Source organism: Leopardus geoffroyi, chromosome B3 (genome assembly GCF_018350155.1).
Source record: "Leopardus geoffroyi isolate Oge1 chromosome B3, O.geoffroyi_Oge1_pat1.0, whole genome shotgun sequence".
NCBI lineage: Eukaryota > Metazoa > Chordata > Mammalia > Carnivora > Felidae > Leopardus > Leopardus geoffroyi.
Genome location: NC_059337.1, coordinates 71,435,370 through 71,459,259, shown reverse-complemented (window position 1 = coordinate 71,459,259; position 23,890 = coordinate 71,435,370). Strand labels below are relative to the sequence as shown.

At 41.5% G+C, this 23,890-nt stretch overlaps 1 protein-coding gene across 1 annotated transcript; it reads left to right on the top strand.

Annotated features, from left to right (window-relative positions):
* The first annotated feature begins 2,277 nt into the window (after positions 1–2,277).
* TTC5 (tetratricopeptide repeat domain 5) lies at positions 2,278–23,659 on the top strand. The gene is made up of 10 exons (XM_045450164.1): positions 2,278–2,361; positions 6,843–6,975; positions 8,167–8,378; positions 8,762–8,912; positions 10,673–10,764; positions 13,791–13,847; positions 14,701–14,847; positions 15,694–15,908; positions 19,396–19,540; positions 22,272–23,659. Exons 1-10 carry the CDS (start codon positions 2,311–2,313, stop codon positions 22,389–22,391), a joined length of 1,323 nt encoding a protein of 440 aa, XP_045306120.1. The 5' UTR covers positions 2,278–2,310; the 3' UTR covers positions 22,392–23,659.
* The last annotated feature ends 231 nt before the right edge of the window (positions 23,660–23,890 follow it).

Sequence of the window (23,890 nt, the reverse complement as noted above, 5' to 3'; positions counted from 1 at the left end):
TAACCTGTCCTTTTTTGGCAGGGGGAGGTGGTAATACAATCTTGGTATAAGAAAGATACGGAACAGAGGTGCTGGGTGGCTCAGTTGGTTGAATGGCATACATCAGCTAAGGTCATGGTTTTGTGGTTTGTGATTTGGAGCCCCACGTCATGTGCTGCTGTCAGCCTGTCAGCACAGAGCCTGCTTCAGATCCTCTGTCCCCACTCTCTGCTCTTTCCCTGCTGGTGCTCTCCCCCCTGCCCCCCCAAAATAAAAAGATACAGAACAAAAATACACATGCAATTAAGTTGAGACTAGTATGTTTCCAGGATTTGGGAAAGAAACAAGTTTATGAACTCAAAGTGATTTATAGAGCCTCTCTTGAGCTACAGGTATTGGGTTAAGTTGGTTTGCCGTGGTGCCCTTCCTTGAAAACCAACTCTTAGCCACCCTTTGTACCCTCCTCCCCCTCCTTGCAGACCCCATGCTCCAGATCCTGCTTGGATTTACTTTTGGCAACGTGTTTGGAATGTATCTGGCTCAGAATTATGACATATCAAACCTGGCTAAAAAACTTGAAGAAATTTAAAAGGGACTTGGATACCAAGAAGAAACCCTCTAGTTTACGAAGTAGACTCCAGCCCTGCCTCCTGGATATACTGATTTCTGCTGTTCTTGAGGGCCTCCTTACCATCTGAACCAAAAACTTTTTGTTTTAAATTCCCGCCTCATGGATTTTCCTCTCTGGTAGATCCTGTGTTGCCTACAGCTTACAAAAGGGCCCACAGGTTAAGAAGTACCCTTTTCTGGGGCACCTGGGTGGCTCAGTCTGTTAAGCACCGGACTTCGACTCAGGTCTTGATCTCTTGGTCTGTGGGTTTGAGCCCTGCGTTGGGTTCTGTGTTGACAGCTCGGAGCCTGGAGCTCGGTTTGGATTCTGTGTATGCCTCCGTCTCTGACCTTCCCCCACTCACGCTCTGTCTCTCTCTGCCTCAAAAGTAAATAAACGTTAAAAATTTTTTTAACGTTTATTTACTTTTGAGGCAGAGAGAGCGTGAGTGGGAGAGGGGCAGAGAGAGAGGGAGACACAGTGTGTTAGCACAGAGTCCCTGCGCAGGGCTCGAACTCAGGAGAGGTGAGATCATGCCCTAAGCTGAAGTCGGACCCTTAACCTACTAAGCCACCTAGGCGCCCCAAAGCTAATAAATAAATAAATAAATAAATAAATAAATAAATAAATAAACGGAGTACCCTTTTCCAACATCATCACCTCTGCCATTCCTCCTTGCAGCCACTTGGGATGGCCTAAGACTGGATTTATGGTACTAGATTAGTAAATGTGACATTTAGTAATTTTTTCTTTATTCTTGGGGATTTCTACTAGCTTTTTTTTTTCTTTGAAAAAAATTGATGACTTTTGTATAGCTGATCTGTTATAAAGCTGACTTCACAGCTTAGCAATTATAGTGGGTGTTTAAACATTTGGTACTAAATTATGGTTTTTCAAAGTAATTAAAATTAATGTCCAGAAGCCAGTTACTCCTAAATTATCCAATTGTTGTCAGGCAGCTGCATGGTTGCTAATTTAACCAGTAAGTCAGTTTGCTACCCATTAACTGAGAAACTATGTTCTGAGAGCTCTGTCAGAACTATTGAGTTTAAAAATATGTAAAATAGGGGCACCTGGGTGGCTCAGGGCATGATCTTGGGGTTTGTGAGTTCCAGCCCCGCATGGGGCCCTGTGCTCACAGCTCAGAGCCTGGAGCCTGCTTCAGATTCTGTCTGTCTCTCTGCCCCTCCCCCACCTCTCAAAGATAAATAAACATAAAAAAATTAAAAATAAGTAAAATAATGGCCTCTGTCCTCCATAGAATTCAGTCTCGTATGCATGTTTTTCCTTAATGATGTCTTTGATTTGGCTCCTTTTGCTCAAAAGAATCATATTTACTTTAAGGCGTTACAGGTGCATTTGATATTACATGATAGATAAGTGACACGTTATCTATAAAGGAAATTTTATGCCTTTTCACATTGAGAAATGTGTTTACATTATAACTTTATAGTGATTCTCATAAGAAAACTGGAGAATTTTTGTTTTTTTCCCTGAAATCATAAATTACCATTGTGATTTGTCAAATGTATAATTTGTCCATTTTTTTTTAAATTAAAAATAATGTTTGGATACATGTAAAACCCAAACCAACCAGCTCCTCTACTCCGGTGCAGGTAAGCCTCCAGTGCCCTAGATGTCGCTCTGGCTCCACGATGGGGGTGGGCCTGAGTCTCTGTGGTTACAAAGTTGGGGGCGGAGAAGCCCAGACTGGCTGGGAAATGATGGCTGATGAAGACGAGGAAGTCAAGCAGATCTTGCAGAAATTGCAGGTGGGAGTCATAGGTTAAAATCTATATGTGCTTTTGTTACTCGGGAAGAAGGGGGGAGTCCAGTTTATATATTACCAGCGAATTACTTGGCGCATGCAGGACGCTGCATGTGTTAGTGAGGTTACTATAACAACTCCTGAGGGTTCGCCGGCTGGCGGAGAGGGGAGCCTCCCCTGTTACGGAAGGGGCGCAGCGGGGTGTTGGGACCTTCTGCTGCTGACCTGCGTGCACTCAACTTCACTCCTGTTTGGAAGAGGATTTGTTGCTCCTAAGTTTATTCTTGCGCTTCTAAATTTATTCTTCAACGTTCTTACCGAGTTTTGTTCTGTTTTGTTTTGTTTTTCCGATTCACCCGTAACAGATAGTATACACATGTATGTAGAAGATCTGCAGGAGCTATTATCATGTATTGTTTTCATTCCCACAAAGGCCATTTCTTTACTACTTCTCTGCTTTGAAATTGGCCATTTCTTTACTACTTACCTGCTTTGAAATTGGCAACAAGCACAGTAATAGCTTGCACCCCTTGTATCCTGGTTACTCCTCTCAGGACTGCACGGTTTTGATTCTTTTGCACACTTGCTATTCCAGTTTGGGGTCTGATGCAGAGGGTCCATACTCCACCCAGTTCACGGTTGACTGCAGTTGTGAGGAGGGCTAGTCTTTTGTACTTGGTGTATGAGCTAACTGGTTACTTCTTTACCTTATTTCCATGACCCAATATTTTCCTTAAAACTCAGAAACTCAGTTCTTTGTGTTCTAAGACAGCCTGAAATTTAAACATTAGACCTGTGACAGGCTTATACCCTGACTAAAGGCTTGTAATGCAAAAAAGTTTAAACATTGGTGACATTTATTTGTTTCTTGAGCCTGTTAAAATAACATTTTTTAGAGTGTGAGCTTTATTTTACTTCCAGTTGACTTGGATTAATTTATTTTCATTCCCTGTCGTGACTCGCTGAAATCAGAGATTATCAATACTGGCTCCATATTATTATTATTATTTTTTATTATTTTTTTAATTAAAAAATTTTTTTTAACGTTTATTTATTTTTGAGACAGAGAGTGAGACAGCATGAATGGGGGAGGGTCAGAGAGAGGGAGACACAGAATCCGAAACAGGCTCCAGGCTCCGAGCTGTCAGCACAGCTGGCTCCATATTAGAGACGTTGTATATGTGTATTTGGATATGTCTAGAAAAAAGTCTGAAGAGGTATACTAAACAGTAGTTATCCCTGAGGTTGTTCGGAGTGATTATGAGGAATTTCTTACTTTGTATTTTTTACATGTACATACTTGAATTTTAGCACCTTACATATATTGATTTTTCCACGAGACAAAAAGTTATTAAAAATGTTCACTGCAGTGGGGCAGCTGAGTGGCTTAGTTGGTTTAGCGACTGACTCTTGATTTTGGCTCAGGTCATGATCTCACAGTTGGTGAGATCGAGCCCCGCGTTGAGCTCTGGGCTGACAGCACAGATCCTGCTTGGGATTCTCTCTGTCTCCCTCTCTCTGCCCCTCCCCTGCTTGCATGTGCTCTCTCTCTCTATCTTAAAATGAATAAATAAACATTAAAAAAGTGTTTACTGCAGCAAAAGAAAACAACAAAACAATTTCATGCATATTTGCTTTCACAGCTAGAATGAGACAATGAGACCCTCTCTAATTAAAATTCCTAATTGGCAGCCATGCTGATTGCAGGACAAAAGGAATTGTATTGTAAGTTTTGCTGAGAACTGTCTTTTCCTGTGCTCATTTGTCGTAGATGGACTAAGCATGTATGCTGGGAGTACCTTGGGGTAGGTGGGCAGGAGTGGTGCAGGAATGGAATGGGGGAGAATGGAGTAGAGGAGAGGAAAAAGATAGTGATGTTACTATTTATGGGAATGGTGGTACATTTTGATTTCTGCCTAAAAAGGGAAAAAGGAATGTAACAAAAGGATATTTTTCAAAGTGTGTTTTATAGACCATTTTCATTTCAGCCATCTAAAGTGCTTGTTAATAGGTGATTTGAGTTCTGTGAAAACTTCTAAAACCAGAATCTGTGGGCTGTGTTCTGAAAATAGTGCACACAATAAAATTTGAAAAATATCGCTACTACAGAGGATACTGTCCATTCTCTTTGCTCTAGGTGGGGTTTTAAATTAAGTACAGCACATAACCTGTTGGTGAGAGATAGGGATGATTCATTAAACCATTAAGTCAACATTTTTTTTTTTTTTTTAAATTTTTTTTTCAACGTTTATTTATTTTTGGGACAGAGAGAGACAGAGCATGAACGGGGGAGGGGTAGAGAGAGAGAGGGAGACACAGAATCGGAAACAGGCTCCAGGCTCTGAGCCATCAGCCCAGAGCCCGACGCGGGGCTCTAACTCACGGACCGCGAGATCGTGACCTGGCTGAAGTTGGACACTTAACCGACTGCGCCACCCAGGCGCCCCAAGTCAACATTTTTTTAAAAGAGTTTATTTTTGAGAGAGAGCACAAGTGGGAGAGGGGCAGACAAAAGGGGACAGAGGATTCAAAGCACGCTCTGTGCTGACAGCAGAGAATCCAATATGGGGCTTGAACTCATGAACCATGAGATCATGACCTGAGCCAAAATCAGACACTTAACCAACTGAGCCACCCAGGTGCACCTCAGTCAACATTTTTAATGAGGACCTATCATGTCCCAAATCCTGTTGTAGTGCTTATGTATAGTTCTGAACATGGGAGACAGGAGATTAAGACCCTCCCATCATGGAGCTTACATTCTAGTGGTGGAGACAGACATAGACCGCTAATGTATAGGCCACATAATTTCAACTGATAAGTACAATGGAGAAAAATAAGAGTGTGATTTAACAGTGGGCAAAAGTGGAAGTGGTTACTTTAGTTTGGGGAGTCATGGAAAGCCTCTCTGAGAAGTTGATATTGAACTGAGATCTAAATGATGATGAAGAATGAGTCATGCAGAGATCTGGTGGAAGAATGTCCAGGCAGGGGGAACAACATGTATAAGGCTCCCAACGTGGGACTGAGCTTGCTGAATCTGAAGAACTCCATGAAAGCCAATGTGGCTTGAGTATTGTAGGGGAGAGAGTGAGAAGTGAAGTTTGTAGCAGGTGAGTAGTGTGAGGTCAGATCATACAGTCTTCTCAGCTGTGGTTAGGAGTTCGATTTTATTCTACAGTGGAAAACTGAGAGTTTGTGAGATGATGTATATATTTGTAAGGTCATTCCAACTATAATGAGGAGAATAGGAGAGAATAGAAACAAGATGACCAGGTAAGAAACTATTGCAATAGTCCAGGCAAGTAATGGTGCTGATTTAGTCCAGGATATTACTAGTGGGATGGAGATAGGTAGATGGATTTAGTTGTGGAGGTAGTTAAGATGTGACAGATGTGTTGTGAATTGTGTTATATATTTCTGCTGCTGTTCATTTTCAGGAAAGAACAGGTAATGGAAAAGCTTTGGTGTCCCAGGAAGACTCAGAGACAGAGGTGTTTAAAATAGGAAAGGAAGGGGCGCCTGGGTGGCGCAGTCGGTTAAGCGTCCGACTTCAGCCAGGTCACGATCTCGAGGTCAGTGAGTTCGAGCCCCGCGTCGGGCTCTGGGCTGATGGCTCAGAGCCTGGAGCCTGTTTCCGATTCTGTGTCTCCCTCTCTCTCTGCCCCTCCCCCATTCGTGCTCTGTCTCTCTGTCCCAAAAATGAAAATAAACGTTGAAAAAAAAAATTTTAAAATAGGAAAGGGAACATTTACTTGGGAAGAGTACAAGAGAGCCAGAAGGTGACTTGACAAAAACAAAACAGAACAAAACAAACAAACAAAAATAGGAGTATTTGAAGAAACAAAATCCTGGAAAAACACCAAGGTTCTCAAACTTAAATCGGTCTGTTTGTTGTGGAAAACAGTGGCTCTCACATGTTTATCATATTCACAAAGGTCATATATTTTCAGATACCAGCATAGGAAAAATCAGAGAGCAGGTTATTTTTGTCAGGAAGTCCAGTTTTCAGGGGAAATTTCAAAGTTTTATACTCTGGAGGCCAGTCCCATATTGGATTATCTTATTAACTTTTTGTTTTATCTCAAGTTGCAAAGTGTTTCCCTCCTCTTGACTATGGTATATGAAGTGCTTAACCATACTGGAATCCCTGCTGGGGCTGGGAGAGAGACAGCTGTCATCATGGTGCACAGACTGGCACGGAACTTCACCGGAGTGGTCCTGGGACAGTGGCTACTTTTCTTCATGACCTGTGCATTTTGGTAGACCTGTCCGCCTGCCTCTTGTGTCATTCCTAGTGAGACAGAGAATCAGTAATTCTAGGCCCCAACTGGTATGGCCAGCCAGTCTCAAATTTCCTTGTCTGCCGTTCGCTCCTCTTTTCCACAGAAATCTTGAGTAAAAGGTGAAAGATTTACACGATCTGAAGAGAAACCAGAGTATGGTGTTCTCTCCTCTTAATGGTACCCTTTTTACACTTCCCAGGAACTGGTGGATCAGCTCTATTCGTTTCGAGAGTGCTATTTCGAGACACATGGTGTGGAGGATGCTGGAAGGAAGCAACAGGATGTGCGGGAAGAGATGGAGAAGACCCTGCAGCAGATGGAGGAAGTAGTGGGTACGAGTCGCAAAAGAGCATGCAGCCCCCTGCGGGAGGCTAACTAACGTGCGGCAGAGTTTTGCTCTCTCTCTGTAAACTCTGCTATATTGTTTGTGGCTGTTGCAGGATGGTACAACAGAATATTTCTTCTTTTTAAAAAAATTTTTTTTTTTCAAAAAAAATTTTTTTTTTTTTTGAGAGAAAGCAGGTGAAGGGCAGAGAGAGGGGGAGACACAGAATCTGAAGCAGGCTCCAGGCTCTGAGCTGTCGTTAGGTACAGAGCCCGACACAGGGCTCAAACCCACAAGTGGGGAGATAATGACCTGAGCCGAAGTTGGATGCTTAACCGACTGAGCCACCCAGGCACCCCAACAGAATATTTCTTCTAAGGGCCACTGTGTAGGATGGCAGCCTACCGGTCCTCTAGACAATGTTTTCCAAAGTTTGATTATAGCGAATGCCATGAAATAAAAGAACATATTTTTTTCTGAGACTGTTCTTCTTAATTGACCTTTCTGCTTCTAATTTTTTTTACTTCCAAATTTTTTATATAATGATCATGCCATTATCTTTCTAAATATTTCTTCCTGCATTTAGTCTTATCCTTTTGTTTGCCTCTTTGCTCAAGTGTATTCAAAGATTCCTGCTGCTGACTGGTTAAAGTCTCAACACCTTAATTTGGTATGAATTAAAATGGTATTCAAGTCTCTATTGTCTGACCATTTCTGTTTGTTTTCTTCTACTCTTCTCTCTGTCTACTTACTTACAGAGGAACTTTCTGTTTCTTTTGGGTTGGACTATCAATTCTTCCTTGAACATGCCACAGGGGTTTGTGCCTCTCTGTCTTGGTTTACATAGTATTCTCCTTTTCACTTTTTAAAGCTCATTCATTGGGATATGCCATATGCCCCTTTTCACTGTTGTTTTAATTTTCCACGAATATGCTTTGTTCTCTCTATCGGCTCTCTACCAGAGGGGCAATAAGCCCCTCCAGGGTAGGGATAATGCTTTCTTTGTTACCCCATTACCTAACACAGTACTCTGCATATGGTAGGCTTTCAATAAGTGGTTTGTTCATACAGATTTTCTTCAACTGTTTCATTCCTAGGACTGACCTGAGGTTATTTCTTGAGACAAAGTGTCCTGGTCTTATCTGTAAGATTGCCTCCGTTTTTCCAATTGCCTTTATCTTTTTCCCCTTCCACCTAGGTCCTGCCCAGGGCAAGGCCCAGGTTCTGATGCTGACTGGGAAGGCACTGAATGTGACTCCTGACTATAGCCCTAAGGCTGAGGAACTTCTGTCCAAGGCTGTGAAGCTGGAGCCCAAGCTGGTGGAAGCCTGGAACCAGCTGGGTGAGGTGTACTGGAAAAAAGGGGATATTGCGTCTGCCCACACCTGCTTCTCTGGAGCCCTCACCCATGTGAGCCGTCTATTATACTCTTGGAAAACACAGATGGGAAAGATGAGATTGTTTTGGTTCTATGAATTTCCCTAGGATGTGAATACCAGAATAGAACTATACTGGAACTAGGAGAATGAAATCAGAGGGGAGGGAGAGTCGGAGCAGACCTGGATGAGGAAAATAGGGCCAGGGGACTGAGAAAGGAAGAAGATGATGGGATCAGGTTCAGGGATAGATGAGAGGTGAAGAAAGATTAACAACCAAGTTGATCCTTGTAGATAGGGGTCTAAGATATAGACGCAGTAAGAATTAAGATGAAAAATTAGATTTAGAAGATTAAGATGCATAAGAAAGGGGAAATAGAATCAGGAAGGGTGAGTATATGTCTTCTCCATTTGCAGTGCAAGAACAAAGTCTCCCTTCAAAACCTGTCCATGGTGCTTCGCCAGCTGCGGACTGACACTGGAGATGAACATTCTCGTCATGTAATGGACAGTGTCCGACAGGCTAAGTTGGCCGTGCAGATGGATGTCCATGATGGCCGTTCCTGGTGTGAGTGCTCTCAAAAGAAAAAGGTCTCCAATTTTCTAGAGCAGTGGTTCTCAGTATGGCTACACTCCACAATCATCTGGAGCCCAACTGTTGAGTCTGGTTCTAAGTGTCTTTGTTTTGAAGAAGCCGGAAAGGTATTTTGATGAGCCACTATTCTAGGAACTCTTGGATCGTTTCATCCAAGAGAGGACGCTTATTTGCACATAAGCAAGGCAGGATTTTTGTGCAGTCTGTTCAAGTTTCTCCTTTGGGTCTATGTTTGCCTCTTTATCCCAGTGGAATTTGGGGTATACTAAATATAGTGTTATCACTGGATTTTGTCAGATGTGGGACCTTTCAAATAGACTCTTGAGGGTAACCAGAATAAGTTATATCTTGAACCTGGGCTCTGAGATGATTCATCACTATGTATCTCAGTTTTTTCTCTGTTTAGGAGGGGCAGGATGGCTAGAGTGGGCTGGAAGTGGGTGTTTAGCCTCTCCTAGGTACAAGGATAGAGCCAGGTGGATATTTTCCTTCGTCAGATCAGTTAGGCTCTGGTTAGATAGTTTCTGCCAAGGGCAGACCTTGTTAAGAACAGGGATCTCTGGCGTAGTTCAGAACAGTTCTTTCTCCCCTTCCCCTTGCTGGAAGTATGAGGGGATTATTCTCTGATACTTGCTGAGGGAATCTGGCTGGTTGAAGCTTCTGGAGGTAAATCTCACAGTATTGTGGGGGCCTCCTTATGACCTGGACCTGTCATAGACTCTTAAGTCTGAAATTCTTTCTTGTCTGGCGAGAAAATGGGACGCAGGATTAAAAGTGAGAGATGGCTAATGTCTGGGAAAAGACAATAGCCCAGTATAAGGGTCTTTGCCCCGTTTTTATTAGGATCAGAAGGCTTACAAACATGGTGATGGACGTGCACAAAGAGACAGTCTGTGTGTGAACATTAACTCATGGACGTGAGGGAAAGGGGGTCTTGAAGATATTCGGGGTTAGGGGTTTGGGTTAATACAAAACAAAATCCTGGCACCAAGTGGAAGGTTGTATACAGCAGACAGGGGGCACCACCTCTGTTTATGTTAGGTAGCCTAGGGGATGAGCCAGATAGAGCAAGTAACCTCAGGGTTAACAAGGCACCTTTTTCTTTTGCTAATCAGCTCTGCTCTGGGCAGCTTCACCCACAGGCAGGCAGCAGTCTATAGCCCTAGTTACCTGTTTACCTAACTTGATCCTTCCCTCCTGTGAAATAGCTTTCTGCTGTAGTATTAAATTGGGGGGCGCTTCTGCCTTGAGTATCTAATCTTGGTTATTTCATATACCTGTGTTCTGTATTGGGGCCTTCTTCCCGCCCTCTCTATACTTACTTATCTAATCTTGTTTACCCAAACTTGAGTGTGAACATCCTTTGGCTTTGTAATTCTTTATGCCTTGTTAACCCATTGGTGTAAGCCTGGGGAATTTCTAAGTTTATTGCCCCACAGGGACCCCTGGAGTTTCTTGCTTCCAGACTTGTCCACGCTGAACCTCCAGCACTTTGTCAGTTACAGTTCAGGTGTGCCTACCTCAGCACCGGGTCCTGCAGCTTGTGAGTGTCTGCCCTGGTCACTCCCTGTGTTCGCCTGACTCTCTCCAGTTTTAGGGGCAGTGGTTTGCCCTGTGTCGTTCCCTGTCTTCTGGATCCAAGAAGAGTTGAGGGTTTTTCAGTCTGTCAGGATGGAGTGGTAACTTCCAAGCCCCTTACACAAGGAGCCGGAAACCCTTTGTTTCTCTTTCAGATATTCTGGGGAATGCATATCTTTCTCTTTACTTCAATACTGGCCAGAACCCTAAGATCTCCCAGCAAGCCCTCAGTGCCTATGCCCAAGCAGTAAGTATTTATGGTCACCCCAGCCAGATGAATAGAGGTAGGAACAGCAGTTTCCATGTGGCTCTTTAGCAAGCAGCATGGGTGGTCATTAGTGGCGTTCAGTGTGTGTGGTTTTGCAAAGCTGTGTATGCAGGGGTGACTTATTTCTTCTTAATTTTTTTTTTTTTAAGTTTGTTTTTATTTATTTTGAGAGAGAGAGATAGAGAGCAAACAGGGGAGGGACAGAGAGAGGGAGAGTGAGAGAATCCCAAGCAAAGGTCCATGCTATCAGCACAGAGCCCCCCAATGTGGGGCTCAAACTCACGAACCAGAAGATTATGACCTGAGCCAACATCAAGAGTCAGACACTCAACTGACTGAGCCACCCAGGCACCCCTATATCTTCTTATAACTTGAGTATTAGCAACAGCCTGCAAGGGTGCCTCACTGCTAGACAGCTCTTTGAACTATCCAGGTTTCCTGTAGGCTTGTATAACCAATCGCAGAGCCCATCCCAACATGTTCATCTTTTGTAGTGGGGAAAAAGTCTATATTAAAATAATGCTTATTGGGGTGCCTGGGGGGTCCATTTGGTTAAACATCCAACTTTGACTCAGGTCATTGTCTCCCCCCCCTTGTGGGTTTGAGCCCTTTGTCGGGCTCTGTACCTAACGACAGCTCAGAGCCTGGAGCCTGCTTCAGATTCTGTGTCTCCCTCTCTCTGCACCTCCTCCACTCGCACTCTGTTTCTTTCTCTCTCAAAAATAAACAAACATTAAAAAAATGTAAAATAAGGCTTATTAATATTTGTGTACATTTTTAAAGAAAAATGAAAGCACTAATACTTAAGTATAAATTAAGTGCTCTCCCTAGATTAACTATGAGATACTGTGGCTCTGGATTTCCCACAGGCTACAATAAAAGACAGCATATACCCCATTCTGCAGTCATTTCCTTGGGATTAATCCACTGGAGCTCCTGCTTTGCTTACGCTTTCAGGCTGTTTTTATATCAGTAGCCACTTACATGGGGGTTTCCTTCAGGTGTGAGAGCCTGGCCACTTATTATTAGATGCTTCACATTGGCCTTCTGAGCACTTTTGATTTAGGCCTCCTATACACTCTTCTTTTTTTTTGCTTTCTTGCTTCTCTTGACATAGACCTTTGCTTTTTAATTTACCATTACTTACTTTGTTCTGTGTGGCAGAATAAAGAATGCACCTACCTTATATTCATGTTTGTAGTTTAGGGACTGGCCTTTTTTCAATCAGGGAGCTTTAAGGCAGAGGAATTATATTTTAGTCTGATTTCTTACTTTGGTGAGTGTTTACATTTTAAAAAATAATAATAGTGTAGATTTAAAAAATTTTATATTTGGCTTCTGCTAAATTGTTGCTTTTAACTCTTAATGTTGTTACCCAATCATAGACATATTTGAGCCAACCATTTAAACAATTAAAAAAAATTTTTTTTTATGTTTATTTATTTTTGAGAGAGACAGAGAGACAGAGTACGAGTGGGAGAGGGGCAGAGAGAGAGGGAGACACAGAATCTGAAGCAGGCTCCAGGCTCCGAGCTGTCAGCACAGAGCCCATGTGGGGCTTAAACTCACGAACTGCAAGATCATGATCTGAGCTGAAGTCAGACACTTAACCAACTGAGCCACCCAGGCACACCCAACCATTTAAACAATTTTAATTCATGTGTTTGTACTTTTGTAATGTGCTAGGCAATGAACATAATTAGAAAAATACAACGAATATAGCCAGGAACATAGCAGTTTCTTCACAGCACATCTGTCTGCACTTGCATGTGGTTTCTGGCCATCAACGTATGTATGTATGTATGTATTCATTTCTTCATTCATTCTTTTTTTTATCATTTTTTTCTTTTAATTTCTTTAAATTCAAGTTAGTTAACATACAGTGTAGTATTGGTTTCAGGAATAGAGCCCAATGATTCTTCACTTACATGTAACACCCAGTGCTCATCCCAACAAGTGCCCTCCTTAGTGCCCATCACCCATTTAGCCCATCCCTATACTCACCTCCCTTACAACAACCCTAAGTTTGTTCTCTGTATTTAAAGGTCTCTTATGGTTTGCCTCCCTCTCTATTTCTATCTTGTTTTTGGTTCCCTTCCCCTATGTTCATCTGTTTTGTTTCTTAAATTCCACATATGAGTGAAATCATATGAGATCTTTCTTTGACTTATTTCACTTAGCATAATACACTCTAGTTCTATCCACATTGTTGCAAATGGCAAGATTTCATTCTTTTTGATCACTGAGTAGTATCCCATTATGTATATATACACCACATCTTCTTAATCATTTGGACATTTGGGCTCTTTCCATAATTTCTGGCCATCTATTTAAATTAGAGAATCAGAATTTGACTTTCTTTTTTTTCTTAATAATTTTTAAAAAAATGTTTATTTTTGAAAGAGAGAGAGAGTGAGTGAGTGTGTGAGCAGGGGAGGGGCAAAGAGAGGGGTCAGAAGATCCAAAACCAGCTCTGTGGTGACAGCAGATAGCCCAGTGCAGGGGCTCAAACCCATGAATTGTGAGATTAAGACCTGAGCTGAAGTTGGACGCCCAACCGACTGAGCTACCCAGGCGCCCCCAGAATTTGACTTTCAATGGATGCTTTAAGGGGGCTTGAATGTAGAAACATGATTCTGCCAGTATTTGGAGCTGGGCTTGTGGGCAGAGGAAATGCTTTAAATAAGTGAAATTTCTTTTCTAGGCTTTCCTCATTTATACCATTATCTCACTATTAAAAAATTTTTTTATCAGAATGCTTTTACACATTTATTTTATCTGTATACTATCGCATGGATAAATTATAATAATATTTTAATATTTCATGTACACATAAAAACCATTACATCATTGAGGTGTCAGGGACTGAGTAATATACCACTCAAGCAGTTACTCTATAAAAAGGTGGGTGTAGGTAACATTTTGACAAGGAAGAGGTCTAGGGTGTGTTGACCATCCTTAAGAGTGAGATAGGATCCACTGATCGTCTTTCTCTCTCACTGTAGGAGAAAGTTGACAGGATGGCTTGCAGCAATCCTGATCTTCATCTGAACAGGGCAACGGTAAGACGAGTGGGGTAGCGATCACCTGAGTCAAAACAGTGACATCTGGGTCTTAGCCTGGGAGGATAACTGGATATTCACAGGGACAAGGTTGAGTACAAACTTTGAGAAGAGAGCCAAATTGTTTCCAGGAAGAGCTGGCTCAGTTTGACTTCAGTGTCTGATGGAGTGTCTGGTGGGAAAGGAGAAGGGTCCGAGGCGGTGGGAAGGGTACATAGAGGATGGGAGGACAGTTTAGAAGACTTTTCTGAAATGTTCATTATAAGTATACAAATAGAATGACCCACTATCTGCAGCTTAGCTGTTTTAGAATTTGGAAGTTTGCTTCTTTGAAGGGATGCCATCTTTGGGGTTCGTGATCACCTTAGCCAGGATAAAGGATGGAAAGCATTGCTGTTTATTCAGATTGTTCATTGTAGAGCAGGAGAACAACTGGCAGAAGGGAAACAGTTTCTTTCTTTCTTTCTTTTCCTTCCTTCCTTCCTTCCTTCCTTCCTTCCTTCCTTCCTTCCTTCCTTCCTTCCTTCCTTCTTTCATTTCTTTCATTTCTTTCATTTCTTTATTTATTTTTGAGAGAGTGAGAGCCAGGGAGGGGCAGAGAGTGAGAGAGGGAGACAGAGGATCCAAAGCAGGCTCTGCACTGACAGCAGAGAGCCCGATGTGGGGCTCAAACCCATGAACTGTGAGATCATGACCTGAGCCAAATTTGAATGCTTAATCAACTGAGCCACCCAGGCGCCCCAGAAACAGTTTATTTCCGTAGACTGCTAGTGCATTGTGCCATTACTCCCCTTGGTGTAGTTTGTGTTAAATATACATATAATTGGGAGGTTTTTGGTTACTTCTTGTGCAGTTACATAAATACGAAGAGAATTATGGGGAGGCCCTGGAGGGCTTCTCTCGGGCTGCAGCACTGGACCCTGCATGGCCAGAGCCCCGGCAACGAGAGCAACAACTTCTGGAATTCCTGAATAGATTAACCAGTCTCCTTGAGAGCAAGGTAAAGTTGTCAAAAGGCCAAATCGTACTTTTATCCTCCTGACCCTGTGGATCAAATAAAATAAGAAAAGACTAGGCTTCAGTAGTGGTGACCCTACCTGTAGAAGTGGGTAGGTGGGAGTAGGAATAGGTTTGCAAAGAGAGCAGACTAGCTTCCAGCTTCTTATCTATTTTTCCTTTTTTGTAAATTAAAAAAAATTTTTTTTAAGTTTCTAAAAAAATATTTTTTTAAGTATTTATTTTTGAGGGAGAGAGACAGAGACAGAGTGTGAATAGGGGAGATGCGGAGAGAGAGAGGGAGACACAGAATCCGAAGCAGGTTCCAGGCTTTGAGCTGTCAGCGCAGCTGACTTGGGGCTTGAACCCACAAACCTGTGGGATCCTGACCTGAGCCGAAGTGGATGCTTAACTGACTGAGCCACCCAGGTGCCCCATCCTTTTTTTTTTAATTTAAGCCCAAGTTAGTTAACATATAGTGTAATAATGATTTTAGGAATAGGATTTAGTGCTTCATCACTTACATATAACATCCAGTGCTCATCCTAACGAGGGCCTTCCTTGATGCCCATCACCTACTTAGCCCATCACCCACCTCCCCGCCATCAACCTTCAGTTTGTTCTCTGTATTTAAGAGTCTCTTATGGTTTGTCTCCCTCTCTGTTTTTCTTATTCTTGGTTCCCTTCCCCTATGTTCATCTGTTTTGTTTCTTAAAATCCATATATCAGTGAAATCATATGGTCTTTCTCTGATGGACTAATTCTGCTTAGCGTAATATACTCTAGTTCCATCTATGTTGTTGCAAATGGCAAGATTTCATTCTTTTCGAATTTTTTTTTTTTTTTGCAGGGAAAGGTGAAGACCAAAAAGTTACAGAGCATGCTGGGAAGCTTGCGCCCAGCCCATCTAGGCCCTTGTGGTGATGGGCGCTACCAGTCAGCCTCCGGGCAGAAGTTGACCCTGGAGCTCAAGCCCCTGAGTGCACTACAACCCGGTGTGAACAGTGGTGCTGTGGTCCTAGGAAAGGTGGTATTCAGCCTCACCACAGAGGAGAAAGTCCCCTTGTGAGTTTGTTTTCCCTTTCCTCTTTTTCATTCTTTTGAATTGGTCTCACTTGGCCTTTCTTTGACATTTGAGGACATTGTTTGTGGTCACAGATCAGTGAGTTCTGCTTCCCTCTGTGACTGTCTCATGAGTGTTGAGGTGATATCTAACAGTCTCTCTGTAGATTCTGTCATCACCCATTTTTTTCTCTGAGCTTGGTGCTCTGTGGATTCCTACATCCATAGCTGAAATTGAAGTGCTGTGTTTTTCAGAAGACAGAAGGAAACCTTGAAATTCTCCTGCTTCTTTGTGTTTTCATGATCATAGAAGTTAAAGGAGGAAAAATTTTCAGTCCTGTTTGGACTTGGGTATGACTAGGCAGTTCCGAAAGGTTAGCTTTGAGTTAGACTTTAAGGCCTGATGGGGATATTGTCTCAGATATTATTTAACAAATATTTATTGAGCATCTGGTATATGTGTGGTAGGGAGTGAAATGTAAAGGATCCAAGTGAAGGTGTTTACAGTCTAGTAGAGGATATGAGTTAAGAACATTCACCTAGAAAAAAATGTTCTTAAAGGTTTAATTTTTTTAAGTTCTCTCTGCACAACAGCACAGGGCTCGAACTCACAACCCTAAGATCATGAGTTGCATGCTCTACTGACTGAGCAAGCCAGGCCCCCCTTACTTAGAAGATTTTTAACCCTTGAAAAGTTAGGGTTTAGTCTGTGCCATCAGTCCTTGGTCCTTCACTCACTTCCTAATCCCTTGTTGACTGGTTTCCTTTTTCTGTTTTCTACTGGATTTGTTTTTTCTAGCCTCACAAGTGTCTGGTCCATTGGCTTCCACTATGTGTTTCCACAACACTGTCTTATCTCTCACTGTTTATTCCCTTTCATATCCCTTCTGCTTCATCCAAACCGAAACACTTCCCATAATATGCCCGAGCTTTCTCCATGGTGTTTTCTAGAGACATATGGGTTGAAGAGCAAGAAAATGGTTGAGAAAAGTTTTGTTAACTAGAGCAGACCCTAGAGCTAAGAGGAATGAGAAGGAAATTCAGACAAAGGTGGATTTTAGGGGGCCTTGAGAACAAATATTTTGTCACTCCTTGGTTTCTCTTTTTCTTAACTTCTAAATGTTAAGTTTCAGGAGGACTCTCTTTTCTCTCTTTACCAGGATGGCAAGTAGGTGCTAACTTTTATCACTTGGCAGCAGCTGCCCAAGTTACTGTGTAGAAGGATTCTGAGGCTTTGATTGGATCCACCAAGAGAATGTTGGGCTTGATTGCAGGTTGGCTATGAATTCAGGTGTGTCAAGTGATGGCATGTGTACCAGTTCTTCACCATCTCATTATAGATCATCTCTTTTGGTGATGTCATAAAAGCCCAAGGCTTTGGCTGCCTTCACCATGCTCACAGGTGGATCTCCAGCCCAGGCCTCATTTCCAAGTTTTGGATTCCTATATCCAGCTGCCTCTGGGCTCCAATCAGAAATCTCTAACTCAGTAGGTTCAAAACTACTCACTTCCTCTTTCTCTCTAAACTGTTTCTCCTCCCTGCATTCCTTGTCAATCGGTGGTACCACTTCTCCTCAGTCTCTTAACACTTCTAGAAGTTGTTCTAGAATTCTCCATTCTCCTGCATTGTGGTGCTCACCACGTCCATACATTTGTTTTGGGTTTTTTGGTCCCTACCTTTCTATCTCTACTGACTTAATATAGCTCCTTATTGCTTCTCCAGACACATCTTCTGACTCCTTGTTTTCCTCCAGTGTTCCACAGTGCAGAGAAATATTTGCCAGATGCAAAACTGACCATCGCCATTTCTTATCTAAAATCCCTTACTGCTGCTGTGATACTTTTAGGATAAAGTTTGAACTCCTTAGATTGGCTTAGCATGCAAAAACCCTTCATAATTTACTTCTTGTCTGTCACTTTCCCACTTGTGCCTTTTGTTACCATCATGGGATTATTTTGTGGGTTTCAGAACAGCTATTTTTATGCCTCTGTGCCTTTACACACTGTTCCTGTGTCTGTCTGGGTAATCCTTTTACTGCTTCTTGATATAGATAACATTTTCCCCCCAACATTTATTATAAAAATTTTCAAACACAGCAAAATTGAAAGAATTTTACAGTGAGTATCTGTGTACCCAGCCACCTGTATTCTTCCACTATTTTACTATACTTGGTGTATCACATGTCTATCTATCTGCTTATTTATCCATTGATCCATCTTATTTTGGTACATTTCAGAGTAAATTGTAGAGATCTATATACTTTCCTCTGAATACTCCAGCGTATAGTCATTAACTAGAGTTTGGTGTTTTGTTTGTTTGTTTTTTTTTTTTTTTACAGTTTTCTTCTTTTTACGTAAAAATTTATGTAGAATGAAGTATACAAATCTTAGTGTACATTTGCTGAGTTTTGACTAACACGTACAGCTGTGTAACCCAAACACCTGTCAAGATAGAGAATAGTAATTACCAGCACCTCGGAAAGTTTTCTCATGTTGCCTCCCAGTCAGTCCCTGTTCTCATTCCCTCAGAGGGAATGAGAGTCCCTTTATTTCTACTGAGGAGTAGTTTTCCTTTTTTAACCCAGATAATTTTTCATCCTTTACAATTCAGTTTGAGGGTCTCCTCCTCAAGGAAATCTTCCCTGCCTTCTAGTTTTGAACATTTCTCCTCTGGGTTCCCACTGTCCAATCTTTGGCCTCACTGAACTCATCACAAGGGAAAAACTATTCTGGCACCTGTCACATTTGTCCTGTAAGTGATGGTTTAACTGTCTGACTCCTGCTTGACTGTAAACTCACTCATAGCCGGATCAGTGTCTTATTGCTAAGCACAAAGCTTGACGCATAAGAGGCATTCAGGGAAAGTTTGTGGGACTGAATTAAATTGACAGTGATGGTGGTTAGAGAGTTGGAAGGTTGTGATGGTTAAATTGATAGACCAGGGGCGCCTGGGTGGCGCAGTCGGTTAAGCATCCGACTTCAGCCAGGTCACGATCTCGCGGTCCGTGAGTTCGAGCCCCGCGTCGGGCTCTGGGCTGATGGCTCTGGAGCCTGTTTCCGATTCTGTGTCTCCCTCTCTCTCTGCCCCTCCCCCGTTCATGCTCTGTCTCTCTCTGTCCCAAAAATAAAAATAAACGTTGAAAAAAAAAATTAAAAAAAAAAAAAAAATTGATAGACCAGGAATAATGTCACAGCTGCAACATTTTGAGCTGGTTCATTATTATTTGTTGAATGGTCTCAGTGTGCAGATGTCTCAAGTTCTTGGTCAAGTGACAGACTGATGAATCCTGTGCATATGCTTTAAAGATATTACATATGTAAGACAAATGAGGACTCAGATGGTAGATGATGGTACCTGTCTTAAGTTTTCTAAGTAACTAACTGAGAAAGCATTTGTTAATTTTGCTGGTATTCTAAAACCACTGTTTTTGCTCTTCTTTCCTGCTTGCTTTCCTCCCCACCCTTCCCTTAACCTGTCTTAACCTGGCAGTACATTTGGCCTGGTAGATTCAGATGGACCTTGCTGTGCAGTGATGGTGTATAATATGGTACAGAGTTGGGGAGTGCTCATTGGGGACTCCGTAGCCATTCCTGAGCCCAATCTTCGGCTTCACCGAATTCAGCACAAAGGAAAAGTGAGTGATGGCCAGGATTTTTTCCCAGCTTATAGGCTCTGAAAGTGGGACCAAGTTTATCTCTTTTAATAAATATGTAAGGTAATGCATATATATATATGTGTGTGTTTGTGTGTGTGTGTGTATGTGGTACACACACATATTTTCATATATGATGTATATACTTTTTTTACTAAAAAGGGAACCTACTGGTAAATAAGAATTTAAAAAATGGACTGGACAGAGAAAAATACTGTATGATAACACTTACATATGGAATCTAAAAAAGCTGAACTCATGAAAACAATAGAATAGTGGTTACCAGTGGCTGGGGTTGTGGTGGGCAAATTGGGGTGATGTTGTTTAAGGGTGCAGACTTGGAACTAGTAGGTAAATAAATCCTGGAGAGCTAATGCACAGCACAGTGATTACAGACAACAGTATGGTATTGTATACTTCAAAGTTGCTAAGAGAACAAATCTTAATTGCTCCCACAACAAAAAAGCAGCGGTAACTGTATGACATGATGGGGTGTTACCTAACACCATGGTAGTCATCATATTCCAATATATAAATGTATTAAACATGTTTACATCTTAAACTTATACATGTTAGATGTCAATTATTTCTATAAAAATTTTTTTTAAATGGACTGAAATATTATCACTCAGATATTAATTAGTTTCTTATATATACCTACAGTCTTTTTTCATAAATATGTATATATACATATATATTTATAAACATATATTTACAATTATATATTTATTTATATATATTATTTATATTACATACATATATGTATGTGTATATATATACATTCATATGTATATTTTTAATGAGTGGAATATTATATGCAATGTTTGTGAACATTTCCTGCAGTTTAACATATTCTAACAGCATTGTTTTGAATTGACACACAAAGGTGGTGATGAAGATGATGATGACAGTTAACATTTCCTTAACACCTTAACTGACTGCTAGGTGCTGGGTTAAGAGGTTTATTGCCTATACTGGCTCACGTAATAAACACAGAAATCTTCTAAGAGTAGCAGTTTCACCACTTTTTCACCATTTAGATCGGGGGTTGGCAAACTGGCCTATTGATCACATCTGGCTCCCTGACTGTTTTGTATAGTCTGTGATATAAGAATAGTTTCTATATTTTTATTTATCTGTTTTTTTTTATGTTTATTTATTTTTGAGAGAGTGAGAGACAGAGCACAAGCAGGGGAGGGGCAGAGAGAGAGGGAGACAGAATCTGAAGCAGGCTCCAGGTTCTGAGCTGTCAGCACAGAGCCCGATGTGGGTCTTGAACTCACGAACTGCAAGATCATGACCTGAGCCAAAGTCAGATGCTTAACTAACTGATGCACCCAGGCTCCCCAGTTTCTATATTTTTAAATGAAAAAATTGAAAGAAGAATAATAACTGGTGATACATGAAAATTATAGGGAATTCAAATTTCAGTGTCCAAAAAGTTAATTTGTTTGGGAACAGAGCCACACTTATTTGTTTACTCTTGTCTGTGGTTGCTTTTTGCACTATGGGGTCAGAGTTGAATACTTCTTCTGTGACAGAGACCATATGACCCACAAAGCCTAAATTAATTATTATTTGGCCCTCTACAGAAGAAATTTACTTCTCTCAGATCTAGATTATTTTTAATTTTTCCCAATTATAAAGGCACTGTAGTAAAAAAATTTTATATCTGCCTATATCCATGATTACTTACTTAAGTGAATTTCTAAGGTAGAATTCTGGTTCCAGAAGGTATGCAGAATTCTAAGACTTTTGATTCATATTGTCAAGTTATTTTTTGGAATGTGGGACTAGTTAATACCAACAGCAACTACAATTGCTTCTTTGTAGTTTTCTTTTCAACTCTGGGTAGAAACTTTTGAAAAATTAAATGCTGATTTTACATGAAAAAATACAGCATCAGTATTGTTTTGCTTTGGTTTCTTGATTATTGGTGAGGTTGGACATTTTATCAAGTTTATTGGCTGTTTATATTCTTTTTATAAATTGGTATTTTTTTTGTCATCGCCCATATTCCTGTTAGGATATTTAAAAAATTGACTTTTGAGAACTGTTTAATTCACGTCTTCACTTTGACTTAAAAGTGCCTCCTTCACAACTCCCAGTGGGACAATAGTTTTTGGATGAAGATGTTTTAACAACATGTTTTATGGTCTAAAGTACATTTGAACTGGTAAAGTGGGCTGTCTTTTCTGTTATTATTGGAATGTCTAAACAACACATTCTGTTTCTTCCCCCTGATAGGGAGGAAGAAGGGAGAATTGACTTGAATTTATCTTTGGCAAGTTAATTTAGGGCCTTACAAACACTGGGACTAAGAGTTTCTCAGGCTTTTCGCTGGTGGCTGTGTGCGTCTGGTTTTCATTGTCAAAAGACACTGGGACGAGCAGATTCTGTGAAGGCTGGTGGCACCCTCTAGTTAGGCAGCAGCGGCACCTGTCATTTTTCAGAGATTTGCCCCATTCTTGTGAAACTACTGGCATCTTACCTACCCCAGACTGTCCTTCTGAAGATTGAAAACTTGGGGAAAATTATATCCCCTTTGTTAGGGGATATATAAAAATAAACTCAGCTTTATTTATTTGATGTGAGACGAAGGGAAGGAGCGTATACACTGAGGGGATAGAAAGAGGGAGAAAGTCACAGATGTGTATCCCTGTGTTTCCACCTTAGGATCTGTAATGAACCTCTGTCTGTCTGTCTTTTCTAGGACTATTCCTTTTGCAGTATTCGTGTGGAGACACCCCTCCTGCTGGTGGTGAACGGGAAGCCCCAGGGCTCCAGCAGTCAGGCCGCTGCCACAGTGGCATCACGGCCACAGTGCGAATGACCGTCCTTGACTTGCATGCTGAAGAAGGAGCTGAGGCGAGAGGATAAGCTCAAGACCGTCAGCAGCTGGGCCAGCTCCACCCAGTGACTCAGCCAGGAAGGGGGGATGTTGTAGATGATGACTTTCCCTTCCCCTGCCCTGTAGGACACTTTGTGTCTCGTCTTTCTCTCCTGTTCACATGTTCAGGTTCTCTGTGGCCACACACTTCCCTGGTGTAATCTCTCCTGCCTCTTTCATCGCTCTTCTGTGTTTTAGGCAGAGTATGGAATTGGTAGAAGTGTTGGCATCTTGCCGTGGGACAGAGTCCCCACGGTTTTCGTTCTTGCCTCCTTCCTGAGCCTCATGTGTATATATCATTGCAGTATTTATTGCTAAGGGAGGGGGCTTGATTTTTTAATGGCTTGTTTTTTTTGCAACTTTTATTTTATTTTTAAACATTAGGTCCTTCCCCTTCTTTGGGGCTGGAACAGAATTAAATTTGTTTGGAGAAAAAATACTGTATAGTTTGGCTTCATTCTCTTCAAGCTTAGATTTTGGTTTTAGTATCACTTCAATCCATTATTGTAATCCCCCCCCCCAACCGTTCTTTTCTTTACACTAAATAGTTCATTTCTCTTCCAGTTAAAAGATTTCTGGCAACAGGTATCCCAAGGCAGGAATGGCAACTCCACAAAAAGTCACTGGGAAGCAGCTTCGCAACCATTTTCCCATTCTGTCATCCTTGGGGGTGGCTCTCGTGGTGCAAGATGGCAGCAATATTATTCGAATAGTGTTATTAGGCTGAAAGACCAGAGAGTGCCAGATACTCAGTTTCTTTAGATTCTAGTGATACATTTTGTAATAGTTTCTCTTAATACCCTTGAGGAAAAATGGGAAAATGTGAAGGAGGATTAATAGCCAACTGATGGCTGTAACCAGAGACTACATTAATGGATACAGATAAATTTGGAAGACTTCTGGTGATCTGGCTCAGGTCTTTGTACTTGTCCGGTCCTTTTGAACTTCATCAGTGACTTGAATATCATTGGTGGCTCATTCATTCTATGAAGAATCTAAAGGATAGAGGAATCCTCAGAGAATGAGTAATAAAATCAGCATCTATCTATCTAAGAATGTTATAAGGGCTGAATCTAAGATAAAAGTTTGAAGTCCATTCTTTTGGTCTGAAGAGGCCAACTTTCCAGGTGTATCTTTAGCATTATGTATGAAAAATTATCGAGAATTTTTTTAAAGTATATTTTTGTTTTGAGAGAGCGCATGTCTGTGCGTGTACAAGTGGTGGTGGGGGTGGGCTGAGGGGGAGTCGGGGAGGGGCAGAGAGAGAGAGAGACGGAGGGAGAATCCCAAGCAGGTTTTGTGCTGTCAGCATGAAACCCAACATGGGTCTCAAACCCATGAACTGTGAGATTATGACCTCAGCCAAAATCAAGAGCCGAACACCTAGTGGACTGAACCACCCAGCTGCTCCAAAATTGCTGAGAATTTTAGTAGATAAAGTT